Here is a 25,282-nt window from a genome sequence, read left to right as displayed (position 1 = left end):
TTTTTGTTTGTTTTTTAAAATAAATGTATCTAATTTTTTTTTTGGGGGGGGGGGCCTTCATGGTTTCTTGCACCGGGGCCCTGAAGGTTCTAGTTACGCCTCTGCATATAGCAATATACTGTAAGCCTTATGAGAAGTTATTTCTTAGCTCACTCGTATCCCACACTTTCAATGGTATGATCAGACCAAAAGGGAGTAAATAACCCTTAGTAGAGTTTTCATACACTTTAAGTGGTGAATGGATGAAGGCCATGCATACACAACTTGTCTGTGGAAAAATCATTATGATGAATGGCCATTTTTACAATCAAGTGATCTTGGATGTTTGTATCTATGAAGAAGGGAGGGAGTAGTGCTGTAGGTGCCAGCTGAGGAAAACAACCATAATCTACCAGGAAAATTCATCCCAGCCAATCAACTTTACACCAAGGAGTCCAGGTATGTCAGTCCACATTATGTGAACAAATATTTTAAGCAATTGTACTGAATACATTTATGGAGTCTTAAACCATATACACTTAATACTCTATTGAAATCTATTGAAATAAAAATACATTTGCACATACCAATTACTCGTGTATCAGAAGAAGGGTTAGTTGTTTGTGTATATGTTGGTGGTTGTGACCTATCAAAGTCTGCAAGAAAAACAATATACATTATTCATGTTTATTTTAATTTCCTTCTAAACTTTATATTTAAAGAGGATTCAAGTATGTCAAGAAAAAAAATAGTTGTATTCTGTTCTTGGTTATATAATATTTTACTGCTTCTTTTTCTTTTATATAACTATGCAGGTTTTAGAACCGTTTTCGCAATTGTATAATGCATAAGATATGGACATAAAGAAGGTCCTGAAACCTTGTACCTTTAATAACATATTAGGAAGTCCTGCAATTAGCATTTTCAGAGGGAGGTCAGCAATGGCAACCTCAATTATTCTCTAACTACTGGTTCCCTTTAAATGAGAGAGTGGAATCCCATAAGATAATAAAGCAGAGAGGTGGGGGAGCTTGGTTATAGGGATGACATATTTCAGAGGAGGTGACAGACAGATATGGCAACATGTTTTATCCAGATGATGTCTAAGGAAGTAAGTAGATGTAAAAGAAGAGACAGCAAATTGCAGCATATTGTATTAAAAAGGAGATATCCAGACCTGAGAGACACATTTGAAGAGCATCTACACCTAAGTGATATCGCAATCAATATGAGCTACTTATCTGACTGGGAACATAGTTACAGATTTACATAGTTAGTCAGGTTGAAAAAAGACACAAGTCCATCGAGTTCAACTCGAGATGGAGAAGAGAAAGGAGTCAGGGCCATGATTATAGATAGAGAAGAGTAGGGAGCCAGGACCATAGTCATAGATGGAGAAGAGAATTGAGCTAGGGCCATGGTTTAGATATAGAAGAGAAGGGAGCCACCACCATAGACATAGATGGAGAGGAGAAGGGAGTTAGGACCGTAATTATAGACAGAGAAGAGAAGGGAGCCAGGACCATAGTCATAGATGGAGAAGAGAATGGGCTAGGGCCATGGTTATAGGTGCAGAAAAGAAGGGAGCCAGAACCACAAATATAGATGAAGATGAGAATGGAGTCAGGACCATACTCATAGATGGAGAAGAGAAGGGAGGCAGGACCATAGTTATAGATGGAGAAGAGAAGGGAGCAAGGGCCATGGTTATAGCTGGATATGACCAGGGAATTAGGATCATAGGTATAGATGGAAAAAAGATGGGAATCGGGACTATAGTTATAGATGGAGAAGAGAAAGGAACCCATTATTGAGCTTTTGCTGTACAAACACACAGAGGTCTATTGAGGTAATTATAGTCACTGACTGCCCATCCAAAAACATTACAGGTAATCCAAGAAACAGTAAAACCTTAGCATCAAGTTTATTGGCAGAAAGGTTATTAGCGTCATTGGGGATGCTGAAACCAACCCTCATGATTACAAAGATGTCAGTATAGAAGAACTGTAGAAATCATGAAGAGAAATGGTCCAAAAACTAAGTAGCTGGTCCAAAAGATTGATTAATTGATTTTTGTAGTTTACCACAGAAAATAGAAGAGATAAGGAAGGAACTGGAATGACTTAACAAAAAACAGCATTCAGATAGAAGAACACCAGACACCACAATGTTTATTACCAGGTTGATATGTGGTGATGGACTTTGGAGTTCCGTGTGCCCCAGAGGTATTCGGCCATGTTTCTTCTAAGACTAGGAATAAAGGATGAAATAAAAGATGTTTCAAATTATAAACTTAAATGAGTTTGTTACATACTGAATGGGTACTGCAAAGAAGAGGGGAAAGAAGGAATATGGTATATAAGAGGCAATGGGATTGTTGCTGATATTGGATATTATTATAGGCAGGGTCTGACATTTATCATTTATAAATGTATAATTCTCCATATAATCTGCTGTTGTAAATTTTCTTAAATTTAAAATGATTTCATATTAATTTGAAATACCTGCTGTTCTTACAATCTCCAGAATGTCTAAAAGGGCAGGTGCTATGATAAAATATGGAAGCTGCAATTACCAGGTAGTTTTTAAAACCAGGTTTGATATCTTCATCATTTGGCTTCACAACCTAGTAAGTCATTGACCCAAAAGTAATATGCAAATCAGAACTTTCAATTTGACTACAAGCACACTTTTTCCAGATCAGTGAGTCACTAAGCAGCAAAGCCAGAGTTTACAGACAACATCTTCGGAACTGATAGGTTGTAAAACAAGTCAACAACTTTGATATTGTTATTGTGATAAGGTTCCTTTAATACTCATTTTAGAACATAATTAAAACTGTTTTACATTAGTACATTAGCTTACATTAGTAGCTTCACTTGAAACCTTTCACTACATCTAGCACAGCTGGGATGGTCTTACCAGTGGTGACATCATGGGAGGCATTAGACGACAGCGCCCTTCCCAAGTGCACCTTATTGTCCCATTCCAGGCTTTCAGGGTCAGTGTGGCCCATGTATAATGCTGGTTAATTTAGAGATCTGAATCCCTCTGTGGCCACTACTTTCCTCAGACCTCTAATGCTACAGTCGGGTACAGTAACACTCGGGTGATCTTGCTGAATATACAGTACATTCCATGATGTTATATATTTACATACTGTGGCTATTTATTTGTGGTTATGGTTCTACTTTACATTTCAGGCACCAAACTGTTTTTTGATCAGGACAATTAGTTATGGTTTTGAAATTAAAGCAGCTTGGACCATTTACAAAAAATCTTCTCTGCCAATTAGTGAACAATGGTGTGCATTAACATGTAAGTATTCTGACATTCTTTTGTAACATGTATGCAGACTATGGCATTCTTTTGTTACATGTGAGCAGCCTGGCAATCTTAGTTAATCTTACAGTGGACTCCAGTACCCCATCCAACACTTTTGGAACCTGCTTCACAATGTGACCGTGTGGCACTATCAGGATATAGTATGTGACTGAAATCCTGTCTTCCCCAGCCATGTGTCCCATTGCAAGCTTTTACCTCCATCTATAATCTACAGAGCACAATATAATAAAAGATGCAGAGATCTCCCTTTGGTCAGTGCCTGGAGCCCCTCTAGTTTTCCACCCCAAGCTAAAAAGCAAAGTCAGTGCTGAGGGAAATTGCTCGGCTGGAGTCACAAAGAACCATCAGTGCAATTCTGCTGAAAGCAGAATGTAAACCCAACAAAAAGGAATCAGATTTGTATGCAATGCCTGGCAGTCAGAGAATTCAGGAATTAAAAGAATGACTTACTGGTGATTCTAGTAGGAGTCATTGTAACATGCCAGTAATAGTATTACTAATTCTAAAAAAAAAGATACATACCATCAGTAGAACTTGGTGCATCGGAAATAACATTAGAAGCAGCAGACATGCTACCCTGTGTATTTATATAAGAGAAAAATAATGTAAGTAACAAAACATTGATACTCCTTTCTAAAACTGAGCAAGTCTATACAAATTGTAAGGATATTGAGGCTATTTGCACAAATCACAGCAAAGAAAACTGGAAAATGTTTAGCAGTTGTTTATGACAACCAGACATTTAGGTTTCATCTTACACATGAAGCGGAAGATCTGATTGGTTGCCACTGGAACTACTCTAGTTTTTGTTAATCAGCCCCACCATGTATGTACTGCCATAGTCTACTGGGTCACAGGGTTAACCCGAACATATTATAGCAAAAGGTGTCCCACCCCAAAAACTAACGTTTGTATTTTAATAATTTGAAAAAATGTTCACAATTTGAGTCCATACTAGCTCTCTTTGAAGCCAAACTCAAAACGTGGTAGTTGTAGATTAATTTTTTGCTGTGTTGCTTTTTTTTTTTTTAATGAGAAAATAAAAGAGCTATTTTTACACAAAGTATTTTGCTTCACTATACCCTGGTCTACATAGTCTATAAGTTTAAAAACAAGTTTACACTTCTAACAGGTTTACAGCCAATACCTTCATTTTCAATTTATTATAGAGCAAGGAAGGGTGAAATTCCCTGTCAGTTTTTTTCCTTGCTGTCTATGTCGTGTTGGGAAGATTGCCCTTCTGTCCCAGAAACACAACTAGGAAGTGAGAGGAAATCTCCCAAAGTGAGGGAAAGTCCCCTCTTAGACAGTAGACAAGTGTCCTTGTTGGAAGAGTCACCCTTACCTCTTGTTCTGGTGACCACTGCAACACTTTCTGTCCCAGAGACAAAGGTCAAAAGGACAAATAGAGAGGGTCAAATATACAAAAAGGAAAAAAGTGCATTCAAAGCCCTAATTAGGAAGATGCCAATTCACATCTGCAGTTAGGGCTATGTACAAATCCTAGAAATCTGAGGAATCCTGCAGCCAGAATCTGAGGTGTGTGGTTAGGGACAGATGATATGTCCCTAAATGCAGGTAACCGGTGTCTGACTACATCCGAACAGCCAAGGAATCTGCAGATCTTGCAGCCAGAATTCACAGAAAGCCCTAATTGCACTTGAGAATTACCACTAAGAGGGTTAGTCACTAAGCTGCCGAAGGATGCCGGGTGAATAACCAAGCCGAAGTAAAGTGAGCCAAACGTCATCCCAGCTGTTCAATTCAGCTGAGTACGGCTGATTTCAGTTGTACATCAGCTGGCTTCGGCTCCCTTCGGGTCAGCCGAACATGCGCATCATGTTCAACTGAGCCGAAGTGAAGAACATGTTCGACTTAGTCGATCCAACATCTGGATCGGCTGAGCCGAACATCCAGCAGTTCATTCACTGCTGTTCGCCACTATTCTGATAGGAGCTGAACAGCAGTGAGTGAATAGCCGAATGCTGCTGAGCAGCATTCGGCTCGGTTATTCTATTAGCTGCCTCAGAGGTAGTGAGCAGAATTTGAAAAAAAGTGTGCGGTCCCCCTCCCTATTCATACCCAGGTCTGATAGACTTCAGGTCTGATAGGAAAGTTAGAAAGTTAGGAGGGACCCCCCCAAGTTGAAAAAAAAATGTGTGGGTTTCCCCCCAAAAGTCATACCAGGCCCATTAGGTAGGAATTCCCCCTAAAATTTGCAACCGGACCCTTAATCTGAGCACTGGCCTGGCAGGGCAGAAAAGGGGGGGGACGAGCGAACGCCCCCCCCCCTCCCTGTGCCATACCAGGCCACATGCCCTTGGCATTCGGAACCTCCCTGGAAAAGCACCTTGTCCCCATGCTGATGCACAGACAGGTGTACATTAGATGTTCATCAAATACAAAAAATGATTTTGATTCCATTGATTTATGATTGTACAACTATATACTTTGCATGTCAGGAAGGAATGCAGATTAATTTTTAATTTGGAGCACTCAGTCTGGAAAATGTCCTTTTGTGTGAGTGCTGCCTTATGATAATGGAAAAGCCTCATACTGTATTCATAGCCTAGGTAAATACAAAATAAAGTGCAACTGATGGTGGTAAATGTATCCAGAGACATAACTTACAGTTAGCATATGAGATACAGAAATATTTGAAGAGGTTCTCCAGTCTGGTGGAATGTTCCCTCTTGCCTAAAAAATATTTGATCAATTATTTACAAGCACCATGGCATAAAATAATAAAATAAACATAGTGCTTCTATAATACCAATATTTACTACACAATACATAGTGCATATTTAACCATTTGAAGACTGGGGTGTTAAACCCCGTTCCTGTCCTGGCCATTTTTTAGAAATTAAGCATTGTGGACATTTATTCAGCGCCTAATTTATTCATGCAGTGCCATACCAAAATTCATTTTTTAGAGTTTTTTTGGTAGAGATAGAGCTTCTCCCTATTTTATGTTATTAAACATTTATTACTGCCCAATTTTTGGGTAAGATATAAAAGATGGGGTCACGTTGGGTAAATAGATACTAAACATGTCAAGCCTTAAAATTGTGTGCGCCCACGAAATCGCAAAAAGCTATCATACCCAAAATTGCCAATATGTGATATTTTAAGTACTTTTAAGGCTCATCTATTTAGTGTTAACAGTGATTGATGGTCCTAGAATTGTTGCTTGCACTCCAACAATGATATGTAACATGTGTGCCGCAATTGTCATTTTCACACATAAGCACACCCAACGCATGTTTACTATTGTATGTGGGGGCGGGGACTTAAAATAAAAATAATTTTTTTAGTAAGTTTTTTTTTATGTGTGATTATAATTATTATACTTTTTTTTTTGCACTTTACTATTGCTATCACAAAGGGGGCTAACAAGACCCCTCTGTGATAGCAAAAATACAGTGAAAGGTCCCCTTTATGGAAACATCAGGGGATTAATTAGACCCCTAATGTCACCTAGGGACCCCAAAGAAGCTGATGAAGCAGAGAAATTACAGCTTAAAACCGGAAGTGATAATACACATCACTTCCGGGTCCAGTGATCGGAGGGAGATCAGCAGGTAAAAGTGTGCTGATCTCCCTCCGTTCCAGCAAAAGAGACCCGCCATGCCAGTCTCAGGCCTGCACGCAGGACTGCGGGGCCTGGAATAGCCGCCTGCAGAGGAGGGGCACACTACCCAGAATCATACAAGTGATCAGGTGGCTCTATAGCCACCCAAACACTTGTATGGAACAGCCATAGCCAGCTGTATGCAATTTAAATGAAGGGATGTTTTAAAACACCCACCCGTCGTGGGGGGAGAGGTGTAAGGAAGTTTGTTAACGTCAGAAAGAAAAAAACCTGAAAAAGAAAACTAATGCAGCCTTCACATCTAAGGACTGGTAAGCTGCAGTATAATGCATTTTTGTTCTTGACTTTAAATACATTTTAAGGTAACATAACATAAGGCAATTTCAAATTGGAAAAACTAGAAAAAAATACTGTATATGGAAAAACTATATTAACAAAATATGTATACAGAGTTCTGGGTTGGACCATGGAAAAGTGTCTTTAGTTTCCACTTCACAAATTTGCTTTTTTTCAGCTGTTGTCCAAGGCCGCACTATGGGATAGCTGGTATCTAAATATAAGTGCAGACACATAGAGACACATGCTACTTACTCTCTTTATGTGCAGTATTCCTTCCAGCATTGAAACATCATCATAACTTCTGATCAGAGGCTCAAGGTCCAACAAACATTCTAGTGACAAAAACATAACAGAATTATAATTATTGCTAACTGTACTCTAACTGCACAACCACCCCAACCCCATAGCAGCCAGTGAAAATTAGCTTTGTTGGCTTTTGTACCCATCCTACTTACTCAGGAAAGCCGGTCTGTCATTGGGTTCGCAGGCCCAGCCGCTCTGCATTAATGATATAAACACATCCCGATGAGGCATGTTTGCAGGAAGGCTCTCCTCAGTTAAGTCTGGACGATTACCCTTTGCCACACTGAACATGATTTGCATTGGGTTTGTGGCACCTGATAAAATAATTGCAGTGAACATTTTCTTAATAAAACTGAAAGTGTCCTTCTCTTCTCATTTCCATACTGTGACCATATGGTAGATTAAATACCTCTCTTAAAGTGACACTAAACTCAGGAGTTAAATCTTAAAAATGCATTCAAGTTCTTTAACTATTAGCAATACCAGACCTTATTTGTGTATCACTCAGCTGTATATCCACAAATCATCTTTCCTTCGGGAGGGTGGCTACTCTTGTTCCCCATGGTCCCTGTGGGTGTTGTAAAGTAGCAACCGATCTAAGCTTACTTCTGTGATGGACTACAATCTCAGGTTTAGTTTACTAATTTGTACTGAGATTATAGTTCATCACGGGAGCAAGCTTGCAGCAGTGGCTACTTTACAACACATACAGGGACAATGGGGAACAAAAATAGCCACCCTCCAGAAGGAAGGACAGTGTCCAATTAAAGTAGAATTAAAGTCTTATTTTTTTTTCAACATATCTACTGCTAGCAAGCACTAGATATATGCAAAAACATTTTTTTAAATAAAAAGTTACCAAATAGGTAAATACTTACCTCTGCTCCCGGCTGCAGCTTCCAGCTTCCTCGAACTGCCATGCTTAAGATCTGGGGGCGCATGCGCAGTGGAGATCATCGGCGGGAAGAAGGGAAGAAGAGAAAGAGACTCAATAGAAGTCAATGCACGCAGCCGTGAGCATGAACGTTGGAAAGACACAGTGGGACCGGAGGAGTCTGCGCTGGATCAGAGAACTGCACCAGCACTGCAGGGACTGCTGGAAACTACTGGAAAGAAGAAGATGATCTGATCAAGAGGCATCACGTAAGGTAAGTCCCTACAGCAGGATTGGGAAGGGAGGGGGGGTAGAGTTTAATGTTACTTTAAAAGATGATCATCTACAGCTGAGTAATACACAAATAAGGTACATTTTTGTTAATAGTTAAGGTACTTGAATGCATTTTTAAGATTTAATTACTGAGTTTAGTGTCACTTTAACTGTCACCAGACCTTTAACATTGCCCACAACTTTTTCCATTCTTATAATAAGCAAACTGTGTTATGATGTATAGGTCACAATGCACCTTCTTTAGCACCCTCCTGGGCCACAGATTATGTAAAGTAAAGGCAGTCCAATACTGAAGGACTATTGCAATCCAGCAAGTGTTTATTAGTAAAAATAATATACAGCAGCCATAATGGAAGTGCCTTGATGCATTTCCCACTAACAGCCTAACTCATTATGAATAAGCACATCAAGGTGCTTCTGAGAGGTCTACTATATAATATTTTTTACCAAGAAACACTTGCTGGATTCTATTGGACTGTCTTTACTTTGTATGCTGCAATTGAAGTTGTAGATTGTGTGTTAAGGAGGCAATTGGGAGCTGTTTTGGCTTTATGGATGATAACATTTGGCTCTCTATTAGAATCATTTGTCAGTACACTACTCAAGGGGCCCACTTTTGTACTCTGTTAATGTTATCAATTTTTATTATGTTGTTAATGGATTTGTATTGTGTTACAATAATTAAATCAAGCCAAAGAAATACATTGTTATTTGTCTCTTCCAATGTATGTGTATTTCAAGAGTTTTGTATGGATAGGGGGTTTGTGTAGCTATCAATGTGAGAAGGGGGCAGCACCGCACCAGTCATGTTCTTTACAATTCCTGTATATTTAACTGGTGCTTAATTAACAGAATGTTCAACGGGTAATGGGAATGCAAATATGTGTCAAAACAATGATATACCTCACAGGGGCCATTTCATTGTAATTTTCTCTACCACTATGTGCGATATTAGGTGTGTGGATTCCTTGGAGTCTTCTCTTTATCATGTGCAATTAATGGAGTAATGAATGAAAGAATTATAAATATGAATTATGCCTTAGCTTTAGTTTTCATAAATCAGCTTTAACAATTCTGCATAGTAAGTGTTCTGTGACGTCTGCAAGGCAAAATAATTACAATACCTTCATACGGCTGTTTCCTCGACAGAACTTCCCACATGATAATAGCATAGCTGAAAGAAAAACAAATATTTATCATTTTACCGTTGATACAACAATGGAATGTACCATAACCTATTGGTTTACAACAGAAGTGTCAAATTAACACCCCACACATGCGGTGTGTCAGCAAACGGTGAAGGAGGCCTGACGTAGCAAATTTACACTATACTTACATTAAAGAAATTGCCACACCTTATAGTGGTACTGATCTGGGATTAAAACATCTGGTATATACTACAACAGACTAGGTTAAACTTCTTGCCCAATGTGTATGTACAGTATATGTAAAAGCTTAAAGCTGAACTCCAGGACAAGAAAATATTGTCTAAATACAAGAGGCATGAGTATTCTGTAGTCAATTTTGGTGTGCTTTGGGTATTTCTTCTAGATCTGTGCAGAAACCTTGTGTAGGAGCTTCCTGTAATAAATACCAGTCACTGCTGTTCTCTCTGCAGGTGCAGGGTGACTGGTCCTGTATCTGCCCCCTCCTGTAGTTTTCTGCAGATAACTTGCACTGGTAGAACCTGCTGGGCCCCTCCCACAGCTCAGCTCGTAATACAGGCTATTTCACAGCTAGACATGTAAAGGCTTAAAAAATGTATTTACTTTGGGATTGATTCACATTTTTGGGGTGGGGATTTCAGATCTGAAATTTGATTTGGTGCATTAGTCAAAATTCGGGTCAATTCACATTTTTAATTTGTTGTTTTTTCAATTTGGATCGATTCAAATTTTGCATATTTGGTTTGGATCAATTCGGATAGGGTTCTTTAATTAAACATGAGCCTAATTAAGTTTGGTCATTTTAATTCTGTACTGGTCATCTTAGTCCATACTATCCTCTTAGTTCGTACTGGTCATCTTAGGGTGTACTGGTCATTTTAGTCTATACTGGTCATCTTGTTCCGTAATGGTCCTCTTAGTCTGTACCGGTCATCTTGTTCCGTACCGGCCATCTTGTTCCGTACCGGCCATCTTGGTCCATACTGGTAATTTTAGTCCGTACTGGTCATTTTAGTCTGAACTGGTCATTTTAGTCTGCACTGGTCATTTTAGTCTGCACTGGTCATTTTAGTCTGCAGTGGTCATTTTAGTCTGCACTGGTCATTTCAGTCTGTACTGGTCATTTTAGTCTGTACTGGTCATTTTAGTCTGTACTGGTCATTTTAGTCTGTACTGGTCATTTTAGTCTGTACTGGTCATTTTAGTCTGTACTAGTCATTTTAGTCTGTACTGGTGATCTTTGTCCGTACTGGTCATCTTAGTCCATACTGGTCATTTTGGTCCACACTGGTCATCTCATTCCCGTAATGGTCCTCTTAGTCCGTACCGATTATCTTGGTCTATACTGGTCATCTTAGTCCGTACTGGTCATTTTAGTCTGTACTGGTCATCTTTGTCCGTACTGGTCATCTTTGTCCATACTGGTCATTATAATTGGAAATTCGGGAACAAAATCGGATTTCTTCGAATTTGGATGCATCCAAAATTTCAGATACATTTGCATTCGAAATTAAAGAAATTTTTCCGAATTTTAATTCTGAATGAAACAAAACTTACATGTCTAGTCACAGCACAATGATGATGTCACACCTAAATTTACAAGGCAATATTGGGTCTGCAAAGGCATTTGGTGCATACATAGTGGATTTATACTATACGTGTCTATTGAGGAATATATTTTAATAAACATTTTTGTGCCCGGAGTTCAGCTTTAATTTCAAGCTAGAGTACAATAATAGGGTCCAGCGTCAGAACATGTATTGTCTGGTGTGATTTAACATATACTGTATCTGTGCAGAGCAGATAAAGCTGAGCAGTCCATTTTAGCTCACATTAGTCCCCAAACAGGCCAAGACTCTCCTTTTCCCCTGGTGTTATCTCAGGACTACATCCAAAAAAAAAAAACCCCAAAGAAATAATGGACACAGAAATTAATTAACTGTGTGTTCTGTTACCATGTGAAAAGCTGAAATAAGTCAGGGGGTATTTTATGAATAAATATGACAACAGGCAGACCTATGCACAGGAATGACATAAGAATATTCTTAGCATTCAACACAATGTTTTAAACACCAGTCAGAAGATTCTTTCAGTCATGATTGATTCCCAGATTAACTAAAGCCTCACATTTTTTCTCATAAAAACACTGGTATGGAGCAGTTATGCAGCTGACAATAAATGCTTTTGAGGCTCAGAAACACATACAATTGGAACCTCACCGTAGCCTCTGGGTTTCTGTGCACCGATTTCCCAAACCTCCAGCTGGGAGCGCGCACTCATTACTCCTTTTAAATTCCCCCCAACGCCCCCTTTTTGGGACTACATTCCAAGATGCTATGTGCCACCGCACATGCGCACCCAGTCCAGCCTGTTCCAGCTGCCTGTGCATGTTGGAAGCGTGCACGAATGGGTGTCTCCATGGGACTTAACAAGCAAACAGAGCCAACTGCAACTGGGAAGGTGGGGACAGCGATCATGGGAGTGAACCAAAGAAGATGGAAAAAAAGCTTTAACAGTGAGACAAGCTGCATGCAATGTAAGTAGTGACACCTGCAGCAGAAAGGGATAAAATATAAAAAAAAATAGGGTTTTATATCACTTTAATTAACACTGATATTTCATACCAAATTGAAAAACCATTAAAAATATCAGACTGTGAATAGTACTCTTTTATTCCCTCTAATGCAAAAGCTTTGGGGGGTCCTGCATCCACCTCCCATAGAATGCAATCAGTATTTTATAAAGGCTGATAGACATACCTATACATATCGTGCTTAACACTCCCTCTGCCGGTATTGATGTTGGGCTCATACATTTCAGGGGGCATGTATATAATAGTTCCTCCAGCTGGTGTGTGATCACTGAAAGACTGTGACAGCATGCGCCATTTTGAAAGTCCAAAGTCAGCAATCTAGAACAAAACAGCAAAGCACAATCAACATATGTATAATGGCCATTGTTCTATTATCTATTATCAAGAGTTGAAGCCGACTCTTCATTTACCTACTCACTGGTCTATATGATATGTCCAGTCTTTGATGGAGATGCTGCCTCACTGGATGTTGCCAAATAAAATAACTTAGAGCCTCTACTTATTGTAGATATGAATACCTAATGACATCTCTCAGAAATGAATACACCTTCAGTGGTAAATTGCCTATGGTGTGTTAGGCTGGGCACACACCTTACAACCATCGCAAGACTTTTGTCTTGCGATGGTTGTAAGGTAATTAAAAAAACATATCGTATCTTGGACAGGGAGATGGTACTTGCGATGATTGCCGATTCTCGGCGGGTTTTCGAACATGTTCGTAAGATAAAAGTCGTGCGACCTTACAGTAGTAGAGGTCGCACGGCATCCACACCTTACGATAATCGTACGATCGCGGGATTCCCGCGAAGGTGTGTGGGCACCTTCAGGCTTTGGAAGGAGTGTCAATCAGTGTTGACACCTGTAACAAAATGTCCCACCACCTCCCTATGAAAATTGCTATAGAATAAATATTTGGGGACATGTTTGAGAACTCTGGTCTCACAAAAGCTGTCAAAAAGGGAAAGATTTCCCCAATAACAGGCAATGAGATATCTTGCCACCTATAAAGTGTATCTAAAGCCAAACCTTTTTCTTATTTTTGGATAGATTGGTTAGGAGGAGTTATACCTTTGTGCAGCTTTTAAACTATCTGTGTACCTATAAGGGAGAGTCACCCTATTTGTTCTAGTGACCACTGTCATTGGGACTAAAAGTTAGAAAAAGTCAAACATTTTGAGATGTCATCAGTACAGTTATATGGGAAATCCTGAAATGGGGACATTTGTTCCAGTAACCACTGTCTAAAAAGGCATTTCCCTCACTCACTCACACCTCTCTCACTTTTTCTTCTGTCTGCATGACAGAAATTAAAAGGAAATATTTGGCAGGGGTCCTATCCAAAAATTAAAAAAATGTTTGCAGCATTATGACCTGCTGTGATATCAAATATATAACACCAAAATAGAAAGTTTCTTTCTTCTCTCGTCTCCATAAAGGAGAATTATTTATTATTTAACAAGTTGTAAAATCTCCCTGTACAATAATGAGGGTCTTTGATTTTTAAAAGCACTTATTGGTCCCCTAGGAGTCTGAAAATTAGCCTTAAATCTGCTGTCTTTCAGGAGAACATATGAAATCTGCTGTATCTCTAGAGCAGTGGTTCTTAGCCCGTGTAACCTCAGGACCCACATTTGTCCTTGGTCATTAAGTCACGACCCAAGTCGCACTGCAATAGAATGGATGGCATTGCGGTACAACGTGTTCCGATGTGGGCGATAGAACTGTGGGTGGGAGATGCATTTGGGGTGCCAATCAAAAGAATGGCAATGCAAAGCACGGGACTGTGTGATTACCGCACTGTACTAGTGTGAAAGGGCCATCAAATGTTATTTTTTTTAAATCCACCCAGTCTCCCTACCTTATGAGACCTGGAGTGATTACTCAGCCTGGGGTCCAGTGTGGGTTGCTGTGCTGTGATGGAGCTCTATTCATATATGCATCCACTTGTACAGCTCACTTGCACACCTTGTAGAGGTGTCAGGAGCCAGAAGGTGACATCGTTCTGGTCCAGGCACCTCTGCAGGACATTCAATGGAGCTGTAAGCAATGCACGTATGGATGGAGCACTCTCGCAGCCATACCCTCAGCCCACTATACCTCAAGCTGACACTCGGCACCGGGCAGCATATTTTGAATGGCTACTCTGTGCAAGAACTGACAGTGCTGTGCTAGGGGAAGGCTGAAGAGCCTCTCACCTAGAAAAGTGGAAGGCATGCAGTGACCCACTGAACACGGGGTAACAACCCACTTTTGGGTCACAACCCACCAGTTAAGAACCAAGGCTCTAGAGCAGCGGTTCTCAACCTGTGAGTCGGGACCCCTTCGGGGGTCGAATGACGATTTGCCAGGGGTCGCCAGGGAGTCTCCTGCTATTAGATAGCGGCTCCCGGCCGCCTGGGAGAGAAACACTTTCTCCCGAGCAGAGTAAACCTTTTTTGTCTGACATTGTCAGACATAAGTCAGAAAAATAAAAACCACCCTAGGAATGCATAGCTAGATTCCTATTGGCTATTTCCCTTTGCATTATGTTTAAAATCTATTGTAACAATAGACCAGAAATAAAGGTCTCTCAATTAGTGTAAAACAGCCAGTTCCAGAAACCATCGATAGTACCTTTTAAATAGCCCCAAACGTCCTTTCTCTGAGCTAAGGTCACCTTGTTCTATTAATACTTTTCCATTTGGGGCACATGAGCTGTTAAGTCTCCCTCCACCTTTGGGCCATGAAGTGGATAAATAGTATTTTCAGTGTGAATAGGGTCCTGCACGGTTTGACCCAGTGACCTTACCTTTACATGGAATTCACTGTCTAGCAAGATATTTGGTGTCTTTAAGTCATGGTGCAGCAATGGGGGAGTCATATTGTGTAGAAAATTTACTCCTAATGCAATCTCATATAGAATCCGAAACCTTAGCGGCCATACAATCTCCGGTGATGGGTTTTCCTGAAAATAATAATAATAATTATTATTATAATACAAAACAATACAATCACCACCAACTATACTGTCTTACAGCTATGCATTGAATGTTAGAGCTGAATTCCAGTCACCAAATATGTTAGTTTTGGACAGAGTGGAGATGAGCTGTAGGGACCCTGCATTAAGCTGGAGGGTTCTTAACCAAATGTAATGCTGTTTGCAGTTAGACTATCGCCTGTCTGAGCTTTGTTTTCTGTGTTTGCTAGGTTCCCCTGTCTGCTGTTGTTAAGTTGCCCCCCTCTAGTGAGATAAGTAACAATGGGAGAAATTAACAAAGCTTCCTGCATCATTATAATGGTGCAGGAAACTGGCATGAGTGGCATGCGCAACATTAACAAAGCACATAGACCTGTTTCAGGTCTATCACCCACCCCAAATTCTATTTCAGAGTGCAATAGAAACTTGTGCATGTCCCATGCTTAATTAACAAAGCGATGACAGCAGTTTTCAGTGTAGAAAACTACTGCAGAAGCCCACCAGACTGGACCTAGGGTACAGAACATGAACAGTCCGTCAGTAACCTGGCAGACAGTTCATATTCCGTAACAACTCAAAGGCCTCTCTCTGCTCGTGCAGTGAACACACTACACGGACAGAGCCTGCATATAGGTTTAGTTAATCCCCCCCGAATGTATTGTGTTATGAATATTTTTCTGCCTGCTGCTGTTGAGTTGTTTCCAGTAGTTAGCGTGAAACGTAATAATGTATTGAGATATAAATATTTATTGGTCATGGCTACTGAAGGTTTTATTCCAGGTGATGCAAGCTGAGGGGAGGGGAGAGGATACATCTTTGGAGCCACCTTCTAGAAGGGTCCATGTCATTATGAGGAGGTGTGTTCTTGGGTCCAGTTAGGTACCATTGGGACTCTGCTATTAAAATATTAGGGCAACCAATAGCTGCACTTAAAGGAGAACTATGAGATGAGTGATTTCCACTCACCTCATAGTTCTAAGCCGACCTGTGACAATGAGACTGTCACAGGTCGGCTCAGTAGATCGGGAGGTGATGGAACACATACCGGGTTCCCTCACCTCTCGATCCTGTCACGGCCCTCTGCCGTGACAGGGGGAGGGGCTGGATTCCCCTCTCCCCGCTCCGACCTGCCAGCGCTGACTGTCGGAACGGACGGGGAGGGGGTGGGTACAGCTGGCTCTGCCTCTAGATAGGCAGAGCCAGCTGTCACTCACGCAGCTGGGCGGATCCCGTCATCTACGTCGGGATCCGCTCCAAGTGCGGCGTCTCAGTATACCGCGAGCTGTAGCTTGCGGTATACTGAGCTTAGGGTGACGGGATGACGCTAGTTTGTGTCCTCCCGTTACCCCAAGGAGAACTATGGGGAAAAACACTGACCCCATAGTTCTCCTTTAAAGAATTATTTTGCAACTGGGAGGATGTTACTGCAACATTAGGGCCACCATCAACTTTGTTACTACTGGAAGACTCTTACTACAGAGATTAGAGCCACCATCCATTTTTGTTGCTGATATAAGAAGGCCTGGGATATGTTGCTACTTTTTGGGTATCCTGTGCCTCTAACCCTCTTTCCAGCAGTTTAGCAAATTCACTACATAGAGACCAATTAAAGACCAAAGAGTGAAGCCCAATTGTTGCCATTGGTGAGTCAGTGAGTTGTTAGGTCTAGTTTCAGGATGGGTCAAAGCCCATGAATAACCAGAAGCTCCACATGTTTTTATTTATGTTTATTTATTGTCCACAGCAAGAAAACATAACATATAGTGGATGATTTATAAGGCAAATGCTATTGGCACGGCATTCCCGCCACTAGATGGAGCCAAGGAGCATAGGAATTTCCTTGCTCTGCAGCAACCCAAATGAGCTGCTGAAGAGCTCTATGCATTCTAACACACTGGACAAGACATTATGCAATTTCAAGCCATTACACTCCTGATATATGTTCTCCCTTAGTAAGCCCTAATGAAGGGAGTATCTTTATGAGCACCCAAAATGTGTTGGCTATTTCTATACTGTTACCTTAACCCAACTGAAAAAAGATGTATCTGAAATATAAGATGGAGCGTGGCACGGCAATTTACAATGCTGCACCACAAACCAAGGAGTCAGTGGAGATCCTTTTGGAATGTAGAAACTGTCTGTCTGGTAGTCAGATCACCTATACCAACTCTTTCACATTCCAATTGGCCAGCCACACCAATAGGACAAACCTTGCAAGTACAGCCCTTTTATTCCACTTCTTCCCAGTTTGGATCCAAAGCAAGTTAAGACAATAGCTGTGTTTGATCTACAGGACAGGATGTGCGTACCTCATGTAACAGCTGGTTGAGTGATCCATTGGTCATGTATTCTGTCACAATGCCAATATTTTCCTCCTCATAACAAATTCCCAGGATTGGCAGGATATAGCTAAACCTGGCTTTGTGCAAAATGTCTGCTTCTTTGAAGATCTTGTTTCTGTCACTGTACGAAACATCCACATATCAATAAAATAAAACATTTCAAAGCATAAAAAGGACATTTAGACATATACACACAGGGTAGGAGGGTTCTAATCACAGTAATATTAATGGTATATAAATCCCAATGGTGGGTCTCCTATAATATATCACATTAGTAACCACATGTCCCATTTAGGGAGATCCCATCATCATACTGACAATGCAACTATAATTTCATAAAATCCATATAATTTATTAAACATCTGAAACAACACATCTAAAATAACATATAAAAATGTGTATTGCACAATCTTATCACTCGGCTATCCATAAATAGGGTAAATCGAGTCAGTATGGACACCAAAGTAGGAATAATCAGCAGAAATCCGTGTATAACAGGCACACAAGCCAAAGAGCCCTCCAAAAGACCACAATCTCGATTTCTAAGTTACACTCTAGAAATGTTATTAGTATGAATTAGCCAATAAAAATCTCCTGCGTAGCTCTAGCCCAGTGTTGGGCGTTTTACGACCTGTGGGCACTAAACGGCCCTTTGTCTGTCCCTGTCTGGACACTGAAGGATTGCCAACCTGTGCTCGGTTATGGCTGGTTGACAGTGGAGGCCGGCGCTCCACTGCAAGCCATAGCCAACCACAAGTAGGTGATCAGTCCCTGTCCGGACCATGTTCCTCTTTAGTCATTGGTTGCTAGGACCACTGGCATCCTAGAAACCAATGATGTCAGGGTTCCTTCTCCTCTGCATTCATCGGTTGCTGGGACTGCTGGGTGGTCCTAGCAGCCATTGATGTCAGAAATCCTCCTCTTCTGCAGTCATTGGTTACTGGGACTGCTCGGTGGTCCTAGCAGCCATTGATGTCAGGGGTTCTCCTCTTCTGCAATCATTGGTTACTGGGACTGCTCGGTGGTCCTAGCAGCCATTGATGTCAGGGGTCCTCCTCTTCTGCAGTCATTGGTTGCTGGGACTTCTGGGTGGTCCTAGCACCCATTGATCTCAGGGGTCCTCCTGTTCTGCAGTCATTGGTTGCTTGGACTGCTGGACGGCCGGGAGGTGCATTTGGGGTGCCATTCAAATCTATAGCAATGCACCTGCAACACTGTAATGCACTGTAGGTGCGTTGCGTAGTACAGTGCTCTCATTGAGCACAATTATGTTCAGCCTATTGGTTCAGCCCCCACACAGTCCCAGTGTCTCATGAGCCCCCTTGAGAAAATTAATTGCCCACCCTTGCTCTAGCCAAATGAGTTGAGTAACCGTAAATGGTTAAAGGAGAACTCCCGCCAAAAATGACAAATGAAAAATGAAAAGCCCATTAAACAATAAAATAAAACCATTTAGTGCTGCAATATTCATTCTCATTGCAGAGATTTCCCCTGCAGTTTTGTTCTGCTGCTAGATGTCCTCAGTTTCAAATCCAGCATCATTCAACCCACTTCCTCTGAATTCAGGTACCCAACCCAACCTCTTGACAGTGAAGGTAAATGCAGCGCAGTGATGAGCGGCTGAGCACATCTCTCTATCAATTTGCTTTCTCCTCCTATCAGCATGCTTCTTATCAGTGCATGAACTGGTTGGCTTCTTGTACTGTACTTGTACTTTTCACACTCTAGCTCTGCTGTACTGGGCTTACAAGAGGCTGATACCTGGTCAGATTCAGGTACTTATACTGCTTGTGTTTAAAAAATAGATTTAATGATGTATTAATGATTACAGGGCTGCATTAATTTGTCTTTTATATCTCCCGAAAATTCAACTTTAAATCTTTCAGCAGCAAGAGATTAAAATTGCATAATTTAGCCCGCATCGTTTATAACAATGTTAATAACACAATGGATTTCACAAAGCAAGGCACATGTCTGTTGAATCATGTATGCAAAGTAAGGCGATAATCTGTTCAAAACCGTCAATACTCAGAAGAGATATCGGAGTTCCCCCTTCAAAGAGATGAGGAAGTGAATAAGAATAGAGGTGATGCCTGGGAGATCAGCATTATAGGCATATGACAAATTACTTTGACTTCAATGAAAGACAAAAAGAATGTAACAGAAACAGCTAGAAAAACTGTTTTCAATAAATAAAAAAAAGGGTCAAATTATCCTTATTGATATAAAAGCTAATTTAAAGGGTTATTAAACCCTCACGTTTTTTTGCATATATTTACTGCTAGCAAGCAGTAGACATATGCAAAAACTTAAAAAAAAAAACCTTTTGAAACAGGTTTAAACTTACCTGTGTCTTCGCCGCGCGCTCCCGTCCAAACATCTGAAGAGTATCGGGTGGCCGCAAAGGATCTCGGGGTTGGAGCATGGGCAGTTCAGATGTTCGGCCGGGAGACGAGGAGAGACACAAGGTAAGTCTATGGAGCAGCATGCACAGACTCCGTGGGACATCAGAGAAGAGGAGGACAGAGGAGTCAGCGATGGATCGGAGACCCGCACCAGCGCTGGAGGGACAGCTGAAAAGTACAGTAAGGAAGAAGATGATCGAATAAAGATACAGGTGAAACTCGAATAATTAGAATATCGTGCAAAAGTCATTGCAGTAAGTGCTGCAAAAGGGGTCCAAACCAAGTACTGAGTACATATGCATGCTTGTACTTTTCAGAGGTCCGATATTGTTCTATGTACAATCCTTGTTTTATAAGGCCTTAGAGTTGTATTTTCTTAGTGGTGTTTCACCTGAAAAATGCTAGAATACTCTCTTGGGAGCAGCATGCCGTCGGCTTTCTAGCCACAGGTACTTTGTATCAGTGCAGACCACCAAACAAAAGGACCGATTGTTTTTTTAAATTCATGATCTATAAAGAGCCTTCTGATACCTCTCAACACCCCTGCACCCTTTTCTCCCTGCAGTTTATTTCTTTGAATTTAGCAATATCTGTTAGAGATGGCTAGATGAGAGAAAAGAAAACAGGAAAATTTTATTATCCATCAAATAAATTGTAGAAATTGTACATTTTATGATTTGGTGTTGCCCCCTCTGTACTGGCCCATAAGGGCAGTTATTAATACAGCCCCGGTGGTCACATAAGGTAAGATACTGTAGCACTGTATGAACAGTCATGCAATAGTCAGTGTATCATGTCCAGATGTGTATGCTGGCAGAATCACATCAACATTATAGGAGTTCCAGTAAAATTCCATGTAGCATAAATGAGCAGATACTAAACAGCACTGCCCTACTGGCTGTCATGGGGACATAAACTGGTGTGCACTAAATTGTAATTTACAGATCAGGTGAAATGGGATCATACAAAGTCTGACCATTCGTATCTGAACAGTTTCTTTTAGCTATGTTCAAGTTTATTTCAACAGACTGGTTTATCATACAGTGGTATATGTTGAAATTCAAATGTAATGCAGCAAATTCACAAGAATGACCAACCAGTTTGTGGTTATTGTTACACAGCTGTACTGAGTGTAAGGCCTAGTCACACACCATCGATTGTGTCATCACTTCCGCCTTTTACAGTCACAATTAGTTACTCCACCGCACAGTCTTGACCTGATAACATGGCTCAGGCCAAGTTTCCTGTTATGCTTATTATTTGTCTCTGGGGTGAAAGAATTATATAAATGCATACACACATAAATATAATAATACGTACAAAAAATATCTATTTAGCATGGAAATTGCTATAGGTCCCCCGCAGTGCCTCCACCAGTTACTCTGTGTCATTCTTGGCGGTGTCATCTTTTTCCTCCTTCTTCTTCTTGTTTTTTTTTGTTAAATGTCAGCGGCTGATCTTTGTGGAGATGCTGATGCCATGTTGCTAGGCAACAGGTTACCAAAGATGGATAATTGAGGATTTGTGTATGTGTAAAAGCCTTTATTACCCACAGCTGTTATGTGTTACGTTGCCCTTGCTTTGGGTTCAGAAGCTGCCGAAACTGATGACAGATGCTCTCATAAGCTGAAAACAAATTCTGGGCAATGAAGCTGACTATACAGCTTCACTGTAAGTGATGTTGCTGCGTTGGAACTGGTATGTGGGCAAGGAACCACAAAATGGCAGTCCATCTGAAACAGTGTTCTTTTTGACAGATTCCCTTTGTTAAGGAGAGCTGTCACCTCTACCTCTGCTGCACTAAATTATAAAGGGCTAATAAGCAGTGTTATTAGCCCCGATTAGTTCTCCCTTAACTACCGAACACTTCCCCCTCACATCATCTTCATAACATAGAGGGGATGTTTCCGGTAATCCTTAGAATAAAAAACTTGAGGGCTCCTCTACCCCGCCCTACATAAACTTTAATGGAACCTCCTGGGGGAGAAACAAAGGCGATATTATTGAGAAGCGGTCAACGAACTGTGGCCCTTTGCCCTAGGGGCACTATTCTTTCCACTGACACCAACGATGGGTCACTTATTCCTCCGACTGACAGCAATGATGGGGAACTATTTTTTCACTGACACCAATGACTGAGCATTATTCCTTCAATGACACCAATGACAGGGTGCTATTCCTTACCAACAATGGTTGGACCAACAATGGTTGGTATCAATGGGGAATGGTTGGTATCAATGGGGAATTATTTCCTCCTGCTAATAACTACAAACACTAGGCATTTTTAACTGCCACTAACCACCGAGCCTGGGGGATTCTTTACTCCCAGTGACCACTGATGCCAGTGTATTTTCTACTCCCACTGGCCACAGCCCACCCCCCAAAAGGTATTGGGGGGGTAGTGTTGGGCTGGATGTTCGAGTTGAACGAAGGTTCGACTCGAACATCGTTTGTCCGTGTGTTCGCTGAGCACATGAACTATAAGGGTGTACAGTGGTCTGTTTGACCACTGAACACCCCACAAGGCAATGTGCCTTGTGAAGCCCTAATTGGTTAAAGGCTTGCACCTGACCCCAGTACTCTGTAAGATGTACTCAGATGTACTCAGTACTCTGATGACTTTGCCCAATCATGCCTCACTGCTAAGTCCCAGCAGCGCACTATATAAGGCTGCTTACACCACAGCCCTACGTAGTGTGTTGCTGGAGATAAACTAAGACAGTGTTCTATCAGAGTTCAATAGCAAAGATCTATACAGCGCTCGATATCAGAGTTCGATATCAGAGTCCGATATCAGAGTTCGATATCAGAGTCCGATATCAGCGTTCGATATCAGCGTTCGATATCAGCATTCGATATCAGAGTTCTATACAGCGTTCTGTACTATAGCAGTCAGTCATACTGGTCTATTATAGTAGTCAATTATAACATTCGATTATTGCAGTCTGTTGCAATAAGCATTATGTCGGAAAGGCCAACAAGGAGAGGCAGTTACAGGCAATTGAAATGTAATTTTTATTTTTTTTGTAATGTCACTTTTTGCTGCAGCCGGTTCTATACGTTGTACAGATCCCCCACTTCACAGGCAGTTTAAGGGGACCCCCCAGGCATGATATTTAAAATAATTTTTCATTTCTTTTCTTACCTTTTAAGAGATGTAAAAATCACTGCTCCTTTAAAAACTTTTTTTTATTTAATTGATTCCTGTTCCCTTTGTGCAGTACCCGGACCCCGATACTTTTTTTATGGCCAATAACTTCCATATAAGCCCTCTTAAAGGACCAATTGTTTCTGAAAGTTCTACCCCCACTTGCATTGCATTGACTTGCATTGAGTTGGAGTTTGAATTCAAACGTTTTTGATGTTCTAAAGTTCGAGTTGAAACCGAATTCAGGCCTGCTCGGTCCATCACTAGTCTGAAGGACAGTGAATAGTCAGGTGCTCCGTTTACTAACCCTTGGAAGCAATCTGGCGGCTGAAAAGTCGCTTCCAGGATAAAGCTACAGTCAGTTTTAAACAGGTAAACAGACTGCCTGTTTACAGGTTCCCACAGCCTGGCATAAGGCATATGGCGCTGGCAGCAAAAGGGTTAGGCATAGACTTGTATGGGATCACAAAACCTGTCTCAGACAAACAACCAGGCCTTTACTCACTTCTAAAACTCTGAAGAAAGTGAAGCCCCATCCTTATAATGAATGAGGGAAATCGTCAGGAGAAGAAGGACATTTGTTGCATGACTTTAACCGGCAATGTTACTGAGTTCACAGATTGACCTTAGGCTCCAAAGACGCCATAGGCTCCACACTGCGTTCTGCATTTTATAAATGGCATATGAACATGGCAGTGTCCTGTGGAGAGTAGATAGTGGTTAAATCAGCCCCTACATGTTTTTGTTTCTGTCCTTGTCCCCATTGAAGACATTTCCCAGTACTTCCTATTCCAGAGACACCTTTCTCTGGGGCAGGAACTGAGATGAAATCTACCCAATAAGGTAGAAGGGTGAGGGAAAAAAAGAGCCACTTAGGTTCAGTAAAGACAGCTATTTAAACCAACTGGTATAATGTTTGTTCAGTGGAGTGGCACTTTCATCCCCTACCTGTCTTTCTTCTGATTCATTGAGGACTGCCTTGAGAGCTCCTTAGGATTAGACAGATGCGTACAGACTATCAAAATAAATACCACCAACAGAAGTATACATAACATTCCAGCACCTCTCCTTCATTACCACAATCCTACCTGACAGAGGTTCTCAATGCTGTACATTACCCCAAAGTCTATAAAACTTTCCCACAACTTCAAGGAAACTACTTCCACCCTTCAGCCATTGCGGTGCTGAAACTCACAATAATAACACAAAAATGTGATGAATTGCACATAACCGGATAATCTGTAAATCTCTGCCAACGTTTATTATGTTAGTAGATTTCCCTTCCAATCCAGACTTCTCAATGTTAGCTATGTAGCCAGTTTAATCTCTATGCAAATTCATAATAAGTGACACCCACCTTTCCACTAGATGGCGCTCTTTTGGGAAGAACTTTACAGCTACCGGTACTCTCCAGTCGGCATGGAAGGCCTTGTGTACAGTTCCATAAGCTCCCTTGTTAATAAACTTTAGACCTGTTAGTTTGGTGTAGGGGATGAGTTGAAGGTTGCTGCTGATATTGGCGGTCTGGTGGTACAAGTTCTCCTGTTGGTAACGCGCAGGGGAGCAACACCCAGACTCCTGACTGCTCGCACTGCTGCTCATTTTATGAGTCGACACTCTTATCCCAAGTACGGAGAATTGTGATAATCCAGCGTGTTCAAACAGTGTAACTCCGGCTATGAGAAAAAAAAATTCTTCCTGGATGAAGTAAAAGCCACACTTCCCCCTCCAGCCCTCTGAACAATCCAGTCATTAACTAGTGAAACTGAAAGGAGAAAAATCAGACATCCAGCAGTTCCTGTTTTACGACCCACATGTCACGGATCTCACAAGTAAACGATAAAGGGAAAGAAGACTAAAAATAATATAAGAAAAAAAAGATCTGTTACTGGTTTAAATTATCAGTTATATTTCTGTAACAGATATAAATAGCTCCTTTCCTGAGC

General features: G+C 41.1%; 1 protein-coding gene across 1 annotated transcript in view; it reads right to left on the bottom strand.

Annotated features, from left to right (window-relative positions):
- RIPK2 (receptor interacting serine/threonine kinase 2) overlaps nucleotides 1–25,057 on the bottom strand; it is a 28,951-nt gene extending 3,894 nt beyond the window's left edge. Inside the window, exons 1-10 of the mRNA XM_018576271.1 lie at nucleotides 24,694–25,057; nucleotides 17,751–17,904; nucleotides 15,274–15,429; nucleotides 12,652–12,803; nucleotides 9,851–9,900; nucleotides 7,711–7,872; nucleotides 7,508–7,587; nucleotides 5,956–6,021; nucleotides 2,497–2,605; nucleotides 567–635 (exon numbers count right to left, since the gene is read on the bottom strand). Coding sequence (XP_018431773.1) covers nucleotides 567–635; nucleotides 2,497–2,605; nucleotides 5,956–6,021; nucleotides 7,508–7,587; nucleotides 7,711–7,872; nucleotides 9,851–9,900; nucleotides 12,652–12,803; nucleotides 15,274–15,429; nucleotides 17,751–17,904; nucleotides 24,694–24,938 — 1,243 coding nt within the window. The 5' untranslated portion in view covers nucleotides 24,939–25,057. The remainder of the gene's footprint in view (nucleotides 1–566; nucleotides 636–2,496; nucleotides 2,606–5,955; nucleotides 6,022–7,507; nucleotides 7,588–7,710; nucleotides 7,873–9,850; nucleotides 9,901–12,651; nucleotides 12,804–15,273; nucleotides 15,430–17,750; nucleotides 17,905–24,693) is intronic.
- Between the last annotated feature and the right edge of the window lie 225 nt (nucleotides 25,058–25,282).

The sequence above is a fragment of the Nanorana parkeri genome, unplaced genomic scaffold (genome assembly GCF_000935625.1).
Source record: "Nanorana parkeri isolate BGI_ZX_2015 unplaced genomic scaffold, ASM93562v1 scaffold62, whole genome shotgun sequence".
In the NCBI taxonomy this organism is placed as follows: Eukaryota; Metazoa; Chordata; class Amphibia; order Anura; family Dicroglossidae; genus Nanorana; species Nanorana parkeri.
The sequence above is the reverse complement of the archived record's forward strand: the minus strand, read 5'-3'. Positions and strand labels throughout refer to the sequence as shown.